Source organism: Pipistrellus kuhlii, unplaced genomic scaffold (genome assembly GCF_014108245.1).
Source record: "Pipistrellus kuhlii isolate mPipKuh1 unplaced genomic scaffold, mPipKuh1.p scaffold_m20_p_9, whole genome shotgun sequence".
In the NCBI taxonomy this organism is placed as follows: domain Eukaryota; kingdom Metazoa; phylum Chordata; class Mammalia; order Chiroptera; family Vespertilionidae; genus Pipistrellus; species Pipistrellus kuhlii.
Window position 1 is genome coordinate 41,198,338 of NW_023425595.1, and position 14,111 is coordinate 41,212,448.

The 14,111-nt window shown below is 36.2% G+C and overlaps 1 protein-coding gene across 17 annotated transcripts in view; it reads right to left on the reverse strand.

Annotated features, from left to right (window-relative positions):
- The window catches only part of DLG2 (discs large MAGUK scaffold protein 2), a 1,831,272-nt gene that overhangs the window by 519,770 nt on the left and 1,297,391 nt on the right, over nt 1–14,111 (reverse strand). For all 17 annotated transcript variants that reach the window (XM_036427307.2, XM_036427310.2, XM_045577835.1 and 14 more), the window contains one exon: nt 4,147–4,271. In XM_036427307.2, the coding sequence (XP_036283200.1) occupies nt 4,147–4,271 (125 nt within the window). The remainder of the gene's footprint in view (nt 1–4,146; nt 4,272–14,111) is intronic.

Consider the following 14,111-nt stretch of genomic DNA (forward strand, 5'->3'; position numbering starts at 1 on the left):
TAGTAGTGCAGCATTTCAGTGGGTCAGGAGTCTGAGGACAGCTTATTAAAGTCCTCTACTCTGGGTCCCACAAGGCTCCAGTCAAAGCTTCACCTGCGTGTATTTCTTTTGGGAGCTCAGAATCCTTCTCTGAGCTCAAATGGCTATTGGTAGAATTCAGCTATATGACTGCCAACTCCCATCATGCCAGATGTGGACTGCTGTCAGCTCCTAAAGGACTGGGGACTGCTATCAGCTTCTACAGGTTACTCTCAGGTATTTTTCATGTGACTCTTTCTATAGGTTTTCTCACAACATGGAAGTTTGCTTTATCCAGGCCAGTAAGACCATCTGTTTGCTTTTAAAGTTCTCACTGGGTTAACCTGGGCCAACACAGGATAATTTCCTGTTGACTAATTCAAAATCAACTGGTTAGAGACCTCAATTATATCTGTGGGAAATCTCTTTTCCAAAATAAAGTAATATTACCACAGAAGAGATATTCCATTATACTCAAAGGCTCTGCCCACACTCAAAGGGAAGGAATGAGAAAAAGATGTGGGTCACTGGGGATCATCTTAGAATTCTGTCTATCATAAGGATACCTTCCTAGCTGTCATCGACATGAGGCTCAAGTTCAGTATTCTGCACACTGAGTTGTGTTGACGGCCTATGAATTTTACACAACTCCTTCATATCTATAATTTTATTTAATTCTTACCTCAGCGTCCAGAGAAATATGCTCCTATTTCCAATTTACCAGGGAGGAAACTTGAGGAAAGAGAGCTTAAAAAGAAGGTCACATAGCTAGAAAATATAACTTGAAACCCAGATCCTCTGACTCTAAATAGTATGCTCTTTCTCCCACATCACTTTTCTGGAGCAATCACTGAGACAGAGCTGAGTTCAGTTTGGAGCCTCACCTAATTAGGGAGAAACTCACCTCTTACCTCATCTGGGTCTGTAGTACAAGATAGAACTTAAAGACAAAATCATTAGAGCCAGACTGCCTGGGTCTAAATTCTGGCTCCAACATTTACAAGCAAGTTACTTAGTTTTTCAGTTCCTCAATGATCTTATCCAAAAAATGGGAATAATGAAAGTATAGTCTAATGGAATTATTATAGATTTTAAATTAGTTAATGTCAGAAAAGTATTTGGTACATTGAAGCACTACATTGGTCTTGGCTATTATTATTATTGATCTATTATATTTTGACTAATGTAGAGTCCAGATTACTACTCTACATTGAAGTAACCCATCTTCTCACTTTTCTGGGCTTTAGTTTATCTGCAATTTTTAATATTATTTAACTATAAAAAATGTAATTTATAATGGAAAGGATACATTTAAAAGTTTTAAAAGTTTGTAACCCACAGGAAAGACCAAAGAACTAGTCAAGTAAAAATCAAATAAACCCTAGGCTTTGTGTATTTACTTTTTTAAAATGAGGGAAACACTGAAGATTCAGTTGTCTGTAGAAACTTGGGAATAAAAACTTAGAAACATTTTTAGTATCATATCAATTTTTAAATGTGCTTTAATCCCATATTATGACCAAGAGAAAAAGAGATGTAAACAGATAGGAAAGGGAAGCTGAGGGAAAGAGATAGAGGATGAAAAGAACCTGAAAGAAAGTTAGAAAGAATAAGATGGAAGCAACTAGAACATCATAGAGAAAAAGAGGAAGACACTGAGGCAAGAGGAGAAAAAAGTCTACTGCGAGATAGAGATGGAGATAAGAGAAATATTGCTAAAATTTATTGAGCCAATACAAAGACCAATGAATAGAGGTCACAAGGAAGAAAATTGTGGCTCGATAGAAAAATAACAAATTTTATACTGATTAGAGTTTTCCCTTAACATTGTGAAAAGTTTACCTTTGGGAGTTTTTAGGCAGAGACCAAGTGATATAGAGGATTCTATTATTAAATGAGAGATCAGAGAATATAGTACATAAGTGACATCTGGGACTAGTTTTTGTATGTATGCAAAGCTGGCTGAATAATCTTCTAAAAGTCTTTAAGCTTAAATTTCCTGAGTCCATATTATAATAGCCACAATAATAGTACATACTTTTGTCAGTATAGATGCGTGTGTATCTGTGTTTATCTATATTTTATTTACATCTAATATCTATTTATCATCTATCTATCTATCTTAGCACAATGCCCCACATGTGAAAAAGCTGAATAAATATAGGCTATCATCATGTGTATTCTCTCTACAACTATAGAATGCTGCTTCCAGAATAGCAGAACTTCCTTTTATCTCTGTGGGCATACTGTGGTCACCAATGCTCGCAGGCAAAGAATGGTGGCACTCTCAGAGATGCCACTTTTCATTCTTAACTGTAGGCAAAGCACGTAACATAGAGTAAAAATTCATGATTGTGGCCCATCGATTTCTGAATGATCCTCTAACAGCTCTATTCCTAAACCTTTGTAATGGAGCTTATCCGGCATCCAGTATTAGCAAATCCAATCCCCATCATGGCTCACAGAATGACACAGCATCTATTTCAAATTGTTCACTCTGGAGCACAGATATTTCCTCTCTCAGTAATTAATGTCCTCAAATCAGCTTGAAAATCCTATTGTCAAAAAGCACGTGTTTCCTGAGAGTCACTCATTTCTTTTCTTGTTGAGAGAAGATGCAGATGTATTTACCTGGGGGAGAAAATTGTAATTCTCTTCCACAAGCTGCAAAGATGCAGCTGTCAAAAGTAATCAGTTCATCAGAAGAATTGAGTAGAGTACAAAAGTGTCCTTAGCTGCCTTCTAAGGAAAACAGTAAGTGCGCTCACTTATGCTAAATGGAGGAAGGCCAACAGCCTGAGTAAGGCCAACAAAGCTTACATTGCTGCTATTTGGGTCATTGTCCTCACAGTGGCTCCATGCAAGCTAAAGTTATACTTAAAAGGACTTAGATTGTACTTTACCCTCCCCTCATTAATTTACCATTCCTCCTTCCTCTTCTCAGTTCTTTCATTCATTCACTCATTCAAAAACTCATTCTTTCAGCAAGAATTTATTGATCCACTTTTATATATAACTGCCTGGTCTGAGAGGATTTACAATCTGGTAGCGGTGCTAAAATAACATGAGGACATTATTTTCTTCCCAAGGAAATGTCTCCTAATTGTCTCCAATTCACAATCTCTTGTTGCTAGTGTTTTGACCTCAGATAGAATTTTATTTTATTTACCAATTGTCCTATCTGGGTAACACTTCATTCCCCAAATAATCTTCAGTTCTTCAAAGAGAGGGACCCTGACTCAAGCAGCTACTACTCTCACCTGAGCAGCATCTGGCTTCACTCCATCCAACTACTTAATCTCACCTTGTGGCCATCATCCAAGCCAACTTTGCTTTGTCTCCCTCTTTGTTGGGACAACTTGCTCTTTCTCCCTCTGTTCTCATCCACATTTGTGGGGTTAGTGAAACTTTACTGTACATATACATTTACATATACATAATTAATTTCAGAGAGGAAGGAAGAGGGAAAGAGAGAGAGAAACATCAATGATGAGAGAAAATCATTTATCAACTGCCTTCTACATACCTCCTCCTGGGGATGCAGCCAACAACCCAGGCATGTGTGCTGACCAGGAATCAACCATGACCTCCTGTTTCATAGGTTGACACTTAACCACTGAGTCACATTGGCTGGGCTTAATTATTTTTTTAAGACGCAGAAGGGAATATTCCTTTGCAACAGTTTTATAGATGCTGTCCAAACTCCTACCAAAGACCTTATAAATAGCTTCTGAATCTATAAATGTACAGAGTATCTATAACATTGCATTATCTGCTAATATTACTTAAAATATATTATTTTTCTATACATTTTATTATTTTCTCATCAGCTCATAGGATTCTTCTGTCCAACCACACTGAAGACTCCATGGAGCAAAAGACATATCTGCACCCTCTTGTCACGGTGCCTGGACCACTACTGAATAGGTAGCCATACGCAAATTAAATACTACTTGAAATTCAATTAATAATGAGAGATCTGCAAAGTTGTTTCAGAAAGCTTACTTTAACAGCCTTCTCTTTGAAGTACAGAACTTTTGTAGACTTACTATTCTCCAAAGGGACAAATGTAGCTCACTGATATGGCATATTTACGTTCCAAATAATTCTAACATTTCAGTTCTTTACCTGAGTCTGCCATCCTCTGCTGCAGCACCTCCAGGTATAATCTTCGTAATAAATATGCCAGGGTCATCTCCAATATGGGGATTATCTGTCCCTCCGGCAATACTGAATCCCAGGCCAGAATTCCCCTGTAGAAACAATAAGTAGATATTAAATGATGTAGCTGTCACCCACACCTAGTCCCCCTTGCACTCTGTGTTATCATCTTACTACTTAAATGGAAATCAGGTGATAACAGCCTTGTGTGCAAGGCTATAAAGTGCACCATCAGCAGACAAAGGAAGGTCAGGAAAAATACTCAGGTTTGTCTCTGCATTGCAAGCATTCAAGGGCCATATATTTTTGCCTTTAAGAAATGTTTCCTTTATGGAGCAATTAAAATGATCATTTTTAAAGTAGAAAATAAAAGCTTACAAATTGAGGAATATAGAAAGTACAAAAATTATTACTGTCAATTGTTCTAATTATAAATGTGAACAAAGAATAGAAGAAAGGAGTTATATAAAAATATTTGATTTGGTAGTATAGTGAATTTGTGGTATTTACATTTCATTATTGTCAGTATTGTTGCTCTGACATGTTTACCCATAAAATAACTGTGTTCCTATGTACCAAGAAACTTGGACTTCTGAAGTCAGAGTCCCTACCATAGTCGTAATAAATGTAATATACCTTGTAGTTATAGGCAGGTTTTTATTTGCAGTAGATATAAAAAAGGAATGCATTAATTCTGAAGCAGGTAAATTTGAATAGTTTATATTCTAATAAAGCTTTCATCTTAAGTGTACATATAACCCTTTGAAATTTGTATGACAAAGTCTCCCTGAAATTCACAAATCTTACTTAATGTATTTCTTAATATATTAAATATATTTCTATTTTACTTGTTTCTTATTTTACATTTTTCTTATTTGACATTTCTTATTTTATAGTAGGGGCCTAAATGCACGAAATTCTGCAAGGGGCTTGGCCCTCACAGCCCCATGGCGCCCGCCAACTGGTCATGTGGAAGATCATTTTAGAAGGTCCTTCCAACATCTGGTCTAATTAACATATTAGCTCTTTATTATGTAGGCTATTCTTAATTTATATATTTCTAATTTACATATTTCTTAATATTTATCTCCATTGCTATATTGCATTTCCATATTGCATTCAGATTTTTTCCCTAATTTGAATTATATTTTAAATTATTTCCATACAACTAGGTAGTCTTCATAATTACCCATTTTATTTTATTATTATTTTTATAATTACTCATTTTAAATTACTAAACAATATTTCATCAAGGTCATATACCACGATTTATCTATATAGTCCCTTGTCACTGGATATTTAATTTCTCTATATACTCTTATGACAAAGAGAGCTTAATAAATTTATAATCATTTGATTAAATTCTGCTCTTGGGTAAAAAGAGATAAGGACTAAGAACTAAGTAGTTAATGCACAAAAGTTAATTAGGGCATGCAATTAGTCAAAAAAGTTCAATGTTAAGATAAGGTCAGCTATAAATTGACAGTGTACCATGGCAGACATCAATGTAATGTTTAGCAAATTTTATGGATTGAATTAATAAAAATCTAAATTTCAGAGGGTTGTGTTCAGAATTGCACATTTACATTGAGAAGTTTAAATTAATAATTAACCACAGTAACAAAAATCCCATAACTTTTTACTTCTAACACCTATCAAATTTTGTTTGTTCTTTTGAAAAATTCCTATGTTCACTGAACAGAGATATTACTGGTAGCAGTCATGTAATCATGAATTTAACTACTCTTTATTAAACACCATTTCTATGCCTGGCACTAGATGAGGACATGGCACTACAGCAGTGAACATGTTAATTGATGAGGCACATGAGAGGGAAGTACAGAGCACAGGACTGAGTAACAGGAGAACCAAGCATAGGGACTTTTCCTGAAGGAAAATAGCAGTTAGTTACTTTTAAGGGGGTCAGTATGAGAGCTAGGGAGAAGGAGAGAAAGTTCCAGCAGATAGAAGAACATATGCAAAACTCCGAGAAAGGGGATGCCAGGCCTGAAGAACAGACAGTAAGGCTGTAACAAAGAAAGGAAGGAGAGTCAGATTGGATGAGTCTTTCTCATGAGATTTCCAGAGCAGAATGTATATAAATTCATTTTTGGTTTTACGTATTTACTGATATTGGATGGCTGCTGCTATGTGACCTCTTGAAGTTAAAGACAGGGATTAGGATGGGATGACTTTTGCCTTCATGGAATTCAATACAAAGCAGAAAAGGCAGTGATAATCTGGCATCTGGTGATCAACCACACTGTCATGTGTATAGCCACCAAGATAGCATTTAGGTGATTTATAAGGCAGTTTATCTAAGATCTAGGGATTTTGGAAAGAAAGGTAAGTATCTTCAATATAATTTGGGTCTAGCTCCAAGAACATTGACTGGAGTATATTGGTCTTACTAGAATTGGCAATTCAAGGATAATAATTTCTTCATTAATGGGGATAGGGAAAAGAGGTAGATTTGGGGAGATATGCAAATGCTTTCTCCTAACAATATCAATATTTTGGAAGAGAGTGCTCAAACTTGTCATTTGACAAAAGTAGTCAACATCTAGCTCTTAATCTATTTTCCTTATTCCTAGTTTTACACATTGACCCACAGGAACACTGAACTGCTGGCTCTTTCTTCCCTATTCCATACTATAATTTCTCTCTGGGTCTTTACTCATGATGCTTCCTCTACCAGAAACTTCCCAACTTCCCCTTGTCTGGTCCATTTCTTCTCATTTTCTAAGAAATGCTCAGAAGGCATCTGTTCTAGAAAATATTAAATATCACCCCAGCTCTTCTTTTCTGAGTAATTCCTCTTTTGAGTTTTTATAGATTTCTATGCTATTTATGCAATGCACTGTGTCATTTTGAAGTTATATGTTTATGATTCTATCTTTCCTCCAAACTGAGCTTCCAGAAAGCAGGAACTGTGTTCATATTTGTTTTGTGGTGCCTTGTTTGGCACATAGTATTGTTAAATAAATATTTGATGAATGAAATAACAGACAAACAACCTTACTGAGAATATTTAAACTCTAATGGGAAGATTCAGCAAGAACACCAAGGAAGTCCACAATGTATTAAGAAATGCAATGTAGATAAAAGCAAGTTCATACTCTGTGGCTAAAACAATTAAAATGGAAAGTCTAGCTATACAAAGTGTGGCTTAGGTATAGGATGATGAGACAGAACTGTCCAAATTGGGAATAGGCTGTTCTGGAAGGGAGGGATTGCTCTTCACTCAATGAGCAGCTGGCTAGTCACTGGACATGAGAGACCCAATCTCCTATTGAGAGTCAACCTGGATAACTTTAAAATTTTTCTTCTGGTTCTCTGGCTAGATTTGTAAAAAGGCTCTTTTTGTTAACAGAGAAGAAGGAATGCATTAGGAACCTTTAGAGAAAGAGGTAGATCACTGTTGTGTTTTTTATTTTTAAAAACATATTTTTATTGATTTCAGAGAAGAAGAGGGAGGAAGAGAAAAATAGAAACATCAAGGATGAGAGAGAATCATTGATTGGCTGCTTCTTGCATGCACCTCACTAGGGATCAAGCTTGAAACCCAGGCATGTGCCCTGACCAGAAATTGAACCATAACCTCCTGGTTCATAAGTCGATGCTCAATGACTGAGCAACACCTCCTGGACCACTGTTGCATTCTAAAAACTTATTCGTTGAATAGATAAATCTTCGAAATAATGGCTTTTGTGAAAATGCACCAACATTTAACCACTGTTTTGAGAGTTAACAGAGAAGATGGTAGTTCTGGCATTTACTAATATATACTGCCTTGCCCTCAAATCCACTCTGAAGAAAAAGAATAAATGGATCAAGAAGTCCTCAATGAAAAGAGAGAGGTGGAGATGGGGTGTACCTATATTTCTGGTCCCAAGTTTTCCAAAAGCTTTTGTGTTTCAATTAAAACCAGTCTGCCAGCTGGGCCTGGGCAGTCACCAAGGTTCTTAAGAAGAGGTTCATCTGAATTCAACTAAGGGAATTATTCAAAGTGCTTTCCCATCTACCCCATTTGTTCTCTCCCGCCTTCCCATTCAGGCCTCTGCTAACAGCCAGCAGCATTCAATGGAGAGAGAGACAGATAAAAAGCGGCAGTGAAATTACTGCCTGCTGTTCTATGGCTGAATCACTCCAGTCCCCTGACAATCATCCTGGAGCCAGCCAGCTGCATGGGGTAAACCCCTGAACCTCTCTCCTCTGAGCAGCAGTCTCTCCATGGGAATGGGCATGCCTCTGGCTTATACCCTTAGTTCCTGAATATTGTGACTAATTAACCCAAATGTTGATACATGAACCAGTCAATGGAAACTGTGATGTGGCATGCTGGTGAGGGCAGCCCCCGTACAGAGTTCTGGGTGAGTTGCTGTTCCCTTGCAGTTGGGCAGATTGCATGACTGATGAATGAGGCTGGCATGGATCATTCTTCCTCCTCATTCCCAGCCTTCCACATTAGCTGATTCTTGTCCAGGAGCACAAGTCCATTGCCTAGCCAAGTGGTACTTCCTCTTCTATGCACCACACTCTTTCCCTCTCAGAAAAAGAATCAGCAAAAAGGAAAGACACTTTGCCGCTTAATTGATGATTGCAAATATTAATACAATATCCTCAGAAAAGCTCCTCTTTCATTAAAAGTGTGCTCTCCAAATGAAAATTACAGTCCTTAAAAATGGGGATATGAAAAAGAGAAGAAAAAAAAAACAACAACAAGAAATTATAATCATATACATTTATAGAATGTTCTATTGACAAGAAACTTCTTTGATGTTTATAAGTTAAGCTACTAATTTAAAATACTGTTTAATGTAGTAATTCACTTCTAGAAGTTTATCTTAAATCAGAGATGTGTGTAAACATTTGTGTTTAGTGTTGTCACAGTATCATGTTTCCAAAATAAAAAACAAAACAAGCACATCTCAAAACTACAAAAAGTTCTTAGTCTAGAAATAAGAGATGCCTGTTTTCACTTATAAACTTTAGGAGTTGCATTTACAATGTCTCAAAGTTTGCTATATTACATTGCATTTATCTGGAAGCTGCTGCATAGAGAAGTCATCAGGAGATCTGCATTTGATGAGTGATCACCGTACTGGTAGATTTGGTAGCTCATCTGACTGGTAATTTGTAGAAAAGGAGTTTAAAGGGATAGGTGAGTGTGGAGAGGAAGCATTTTCAACAAACAAGTAGGAAGAGAATGCCAGATTTCAGCAGGCCAAATAACTAGAAGCAGTAAAAGGTGATACAGTAAAGGTAGATTATTATTTCTGTGAAATAATTTTGTACTAAGAAAAGATATGTTGTAATGTCTGATGAGAAGGAGGCAGAGTAGAAGAGATTTTAGAGGATGGTGGGAGGGGACTCAAGCATGTCTGTGAGCTAAAGTGAAAAAATGCTTGGAAAAGAAAATTGAGGCTAGAGAAGAATAGAGAATACGTGGGAAGGAGGAGTGAGGAGTGAGAAAAGTACCTAGAGTTCAAATCTTTGAGTCCTTCCTTGGATACTGGTTAAATATATGTGGTAGCTATAGCCACATCAAGGAATACAATAGTATTTTGAAAAGAAAAGATCTTTGCAATACATCTTTCAGTAAAGAAAATAAAATACAATATGTTGTGATCTCACTTTGCAATATATATATATATATGGAAAAATCCTAGAATATGTGTCTACCAATATGTTATTAGTGGTTTTTAGTGGATATTAAAAGTATAGATTTTTTTAAACTTTTGTCATTTTGAGAAAACTCATTTTTAATTTTTCATATAAATATACCTTACATATAAATATACCTTACATATAAATATACTCATCATTCTTATAAAACCTGTCTAAGAAAGGTACAACTAATTGTTTTTTGAAAACATATGTTATCTTTGGGTAGGCAGAGGGATACTGTTCTATCTGAGATAAGAATGACCAAATTCCTATAGATAAAGTGTCATTTTTAGGTGAAAGAAGTTACGGGGTCATTTAAAGGTAGAGGAGAAGGAAGCAAAAGGAGTCATTGATGGAACACATGTCTTTGCTTTATGTATTTAGCTGTAAAGACTTCAGAGGGAAAAGTCTAGAATAAATTTGGAGCCTTAAGTAAAGCAGTAAAGGAGTTGTAATTGTACAGTAGCTGTGTGGCAAGAGAGACACATTGGGATCAGTAAGGGTTTGTTGAGCAGAAATAAGGTGGGATGTCATCAGCATGATTGTGGGATTTTCTCCAACAGTGCTTAGTAATCTTGAGCAGTGAAAAAGGAAGGTTTGGTTAGTTAGGGCTGAGGTGTGAAAATCAAATGTGGGTGACTCAATGGAATGAGGAATATAAATCAGAAAAATAGCAAGGGGGATACTCATAAGCTGGAATAAAAGTGCGTAGAAAGACTGAGAATCATAGAAGGTATGGGTTTATGGGGATTAAGGCATAGAAGAGGGGACAACAGGCTGTGCACACTTTGGGGTTTCAGGGTTCAAGATTTAGGAGAAGAAGTACTCACTGATAGACATGTGAGGGTAATAAAGGTCATGTGCGTGTAAACATGGTGATTGAGTCACAGTATTTTGTGGCCAACACTGAAGTTTCCTTGGAAGATAGGAAGAGAAAAATGGAGAAGAAAAAATGGCAGAAAAATATTCTTGAATGTCAGAAAATACTTAGAATAGACATAAAAAGGGAGTAAAAAATAAGACAGTGTGCCAGACAAAAGAGTTCCAAATAGAGGAACAAGATGTGCCAAACTGTAAAAAGAAGGAAGTGACTGACTTGATCAAGGAACTATCTATAAAATGAGACCAGAATAGCTATAGAGTGATAAGGAAAGTAAGGGAGAGATGAGGTTAGAGAAGGTAGCAGGGGTTAATAGGATATATCATAAGGTTTTAGGGTCATGAAGATTTCAAACAGGAAAGTAACAGGGTCTAATTTAGTTTAAGATTACACTTGTCACTGTTTAAAAACGTATTGAATAGCCTTATATGACAAATCTACAGCCAACATCATACTCAGTGGGCAAAAACTAAAACCATTTCACTTAAGAACAGGAACAAAACAGGGATGCCCACTTTCACCACTCCTGTTCAACATAGTATTAGAAGTGCTAGTCATAGCAATTAGACAAGAAGAATAAATAAAAGGTATCCAAATTGGAAAAGAAGATGTAAAACTGTCATTCACAGATGACATGATATTGCACATAGAAAACGCTAAAGACTCCATCAAAAAATTGCTAGACTTAATAAATGAATTCGGCAATGTAGCAGGATACAAAATTAACACCCAGAAATCTATGGCATTTTTATACACCAATAGTAAACTTCAGAAAGAGAGATGAAAAAAATCCCATTTACCATCACACCAAAAAAATTAAGATACCTAGGAATAAACTTAACTAAGGAGATAAAAGACTTGTACTCAGGAAACTACAGGAAACTGAAAAGAAAAAAAAAAGATAGAGGAAGACATAAAAAAGATGAAAGAACATAAAGTATTCAAGGATTCATAGAATCAACATAATTAAAATCTCCATAATATCCAAAGCAATCTATTGATTCAGTGCATTCTGCATTAAAATACCAATGGCATATTTCACAGACCTACAGTGAACTCTCCAAAAATTCATCTGAAATAAAAAAAGACCCCGAATAGCTACAGCAATCCTGAGAAAGAAGAACAAAGTAGGAGGGATCTCAATACCAGATATCAAGCTGCATTACAAAGCCACTGTTCTCAAAACAGCCTAATACTGGCACAAGAAAAGACATATAGGCCAATGTAATAGAATAGAGAACCCAGAAATCGACCCAAACTACTATGCTCAATTAATATTTAATAAAGGAGGCAAAACATACAATGGAGTCAAGACAGTCTTGAATAAATGGTGTTGAGAAAATTAGACAGATATGTGCAAAAAAGTGAAACTGGACCACCAACTTACACCATACACAAAAAAAACCTCAAAATGGATAAAGGAGTTAAACATAAGATGGGAAACCATAAAAATCTTAGAGAAATCCACAGGCAGCAAAATCTCACACATATGCCAAAGCAATATCTTTACTAATACAGCTTCTAGGGCAATGGAAACTAGAGAAAATAAACAAATGGAACTACAGCAAAATAAAAAGTTTCTGTACAGCAAAAGAAACCACTAACAAAACAAGAAATCCCACTGCATGGGAGACCCTATTTTCCAACTTTATCACCCATAAGGGTTTAATCTCCAACATTTACAGGGAACTCACAACTTAACAAAAGAAAGATAAACAACCTAATAAAAAATGGGCAACAGGGCTAAATAGATACTTTTCAAAAGAGGACATAAGGAAAATCAAGAGACATATGAAAACGTGCTCAAAGTCACTGATCATTTGAGAGTTACAAATTAAAATGACAATACGATACCATCTCATACATATCTAAATGACTATCATCAACAAATCAACAAATGACAAGTGCTGGTGAGGATTCAGAGAAAAAAGAACCCTCATGCACTGCTGGTAGGAATGCAGACTGGTGCAGCCACTGTGGAGAAAGTATGGAGTTTCCTGAAAAAACTAAAAATGGAACTCTCATTTGACCCAGTGATTCCACTTCTAGGAATATATCCCAAGAAACTAGAAACACCAATCAGAAAAGATATATGCACCCCTATGTTCATAGTAGCACAATTAACCATAGCTAAGATTTGGAAACAGCCTAAGTGCCCATCAGCAGATGAGTGGATTAAAACCTGTGGAAGATCTACACAATAGAATACTACACTGTGGTAAAAAAAGAAGGAATTCTTACCATTTGCAACAGCATGGATGTAACAAGAGTATTATGTTAAGCAAAATAAGCCAATCAGAGAAAGATTCATATCTCATGATCTCACTCATTTGTGGAATATAATGAACAGCATAAACTGATTAACAAAAACAGATCCAGATACAGAGAAGCATTGATCAGAGATCAGATATTCAAACCTCAGAGAGAAGGTAGGGGAGGGTGAGGGTAAGGGGAAGAGATCAACCAAAGGACTAGTATGCATACATATAAGCCTAACCAATGGACACAGACACCAGAGAGGTGAGGGAATTAATGGGAGGCTGGAGGGATGTGGGGGGATAAGGAGACATATATAATTATATAATGTATAATATAATACCTTAATCAATAAAGAAAAAAGAACAAGAACAAGAACAAGAAAAAAAAATTATTGGAGAGAGCCACAGTGGGGAATAGAAAGACCAGTTGCAGCATCCAAGTCAGAAATTGATGGCAGTTGGTAGGCTGAAAGTAGTGGGGATGGCAAGATTTGAGACATAATTTAAAGGTAGAATTGACAGAACTTAGTGAGGTTTAGAATGTGGGAGGGAAAGAGAAAAATCAAAGATGATGCATAGCTGGACAGGGCTGCCATATAGGAGATGGAGAAGACTGTGAGGGGTAAGGAAACCAGTTTGGAAGAAGTAAATCAAGAGTTCAGCTGGGATTCCTTTAAATTTGAGAGATCTATTAGTGTCAATGGAGTGGCAGAAAACAGATATTGAGAATGAATGTCAACAATAGTGAACACTTATTGTGTGCATCACTGACCTTAAACTCCCTCCTTAAGGATAGTTAAGATACTGGCAAGAAAATATGTGGATAATTGCAGAAATATCAGAAATAAATGCCTGGCTGTTAATTTTCTTTATTCCCCATGGCAACACTTTGAGGGTATAATGTGAACATTTTCTAAATGTAGACCGAGAAATATGGGATTTCTTGGAAAAACCAGGTTTTCTTAATAAGAGATGACATGATAAATGTGATGTTTTACTGTGATTAATTCAAGGACAGTGTGCAGGCTGAATTAAGACAAGGCCTGAGTGGATTGAGTTAGAAAGCAAGAGGAGTAATTTGGCATCAAATATAATAGTTAAGCTGTTAATTCTTAAGATCTGAT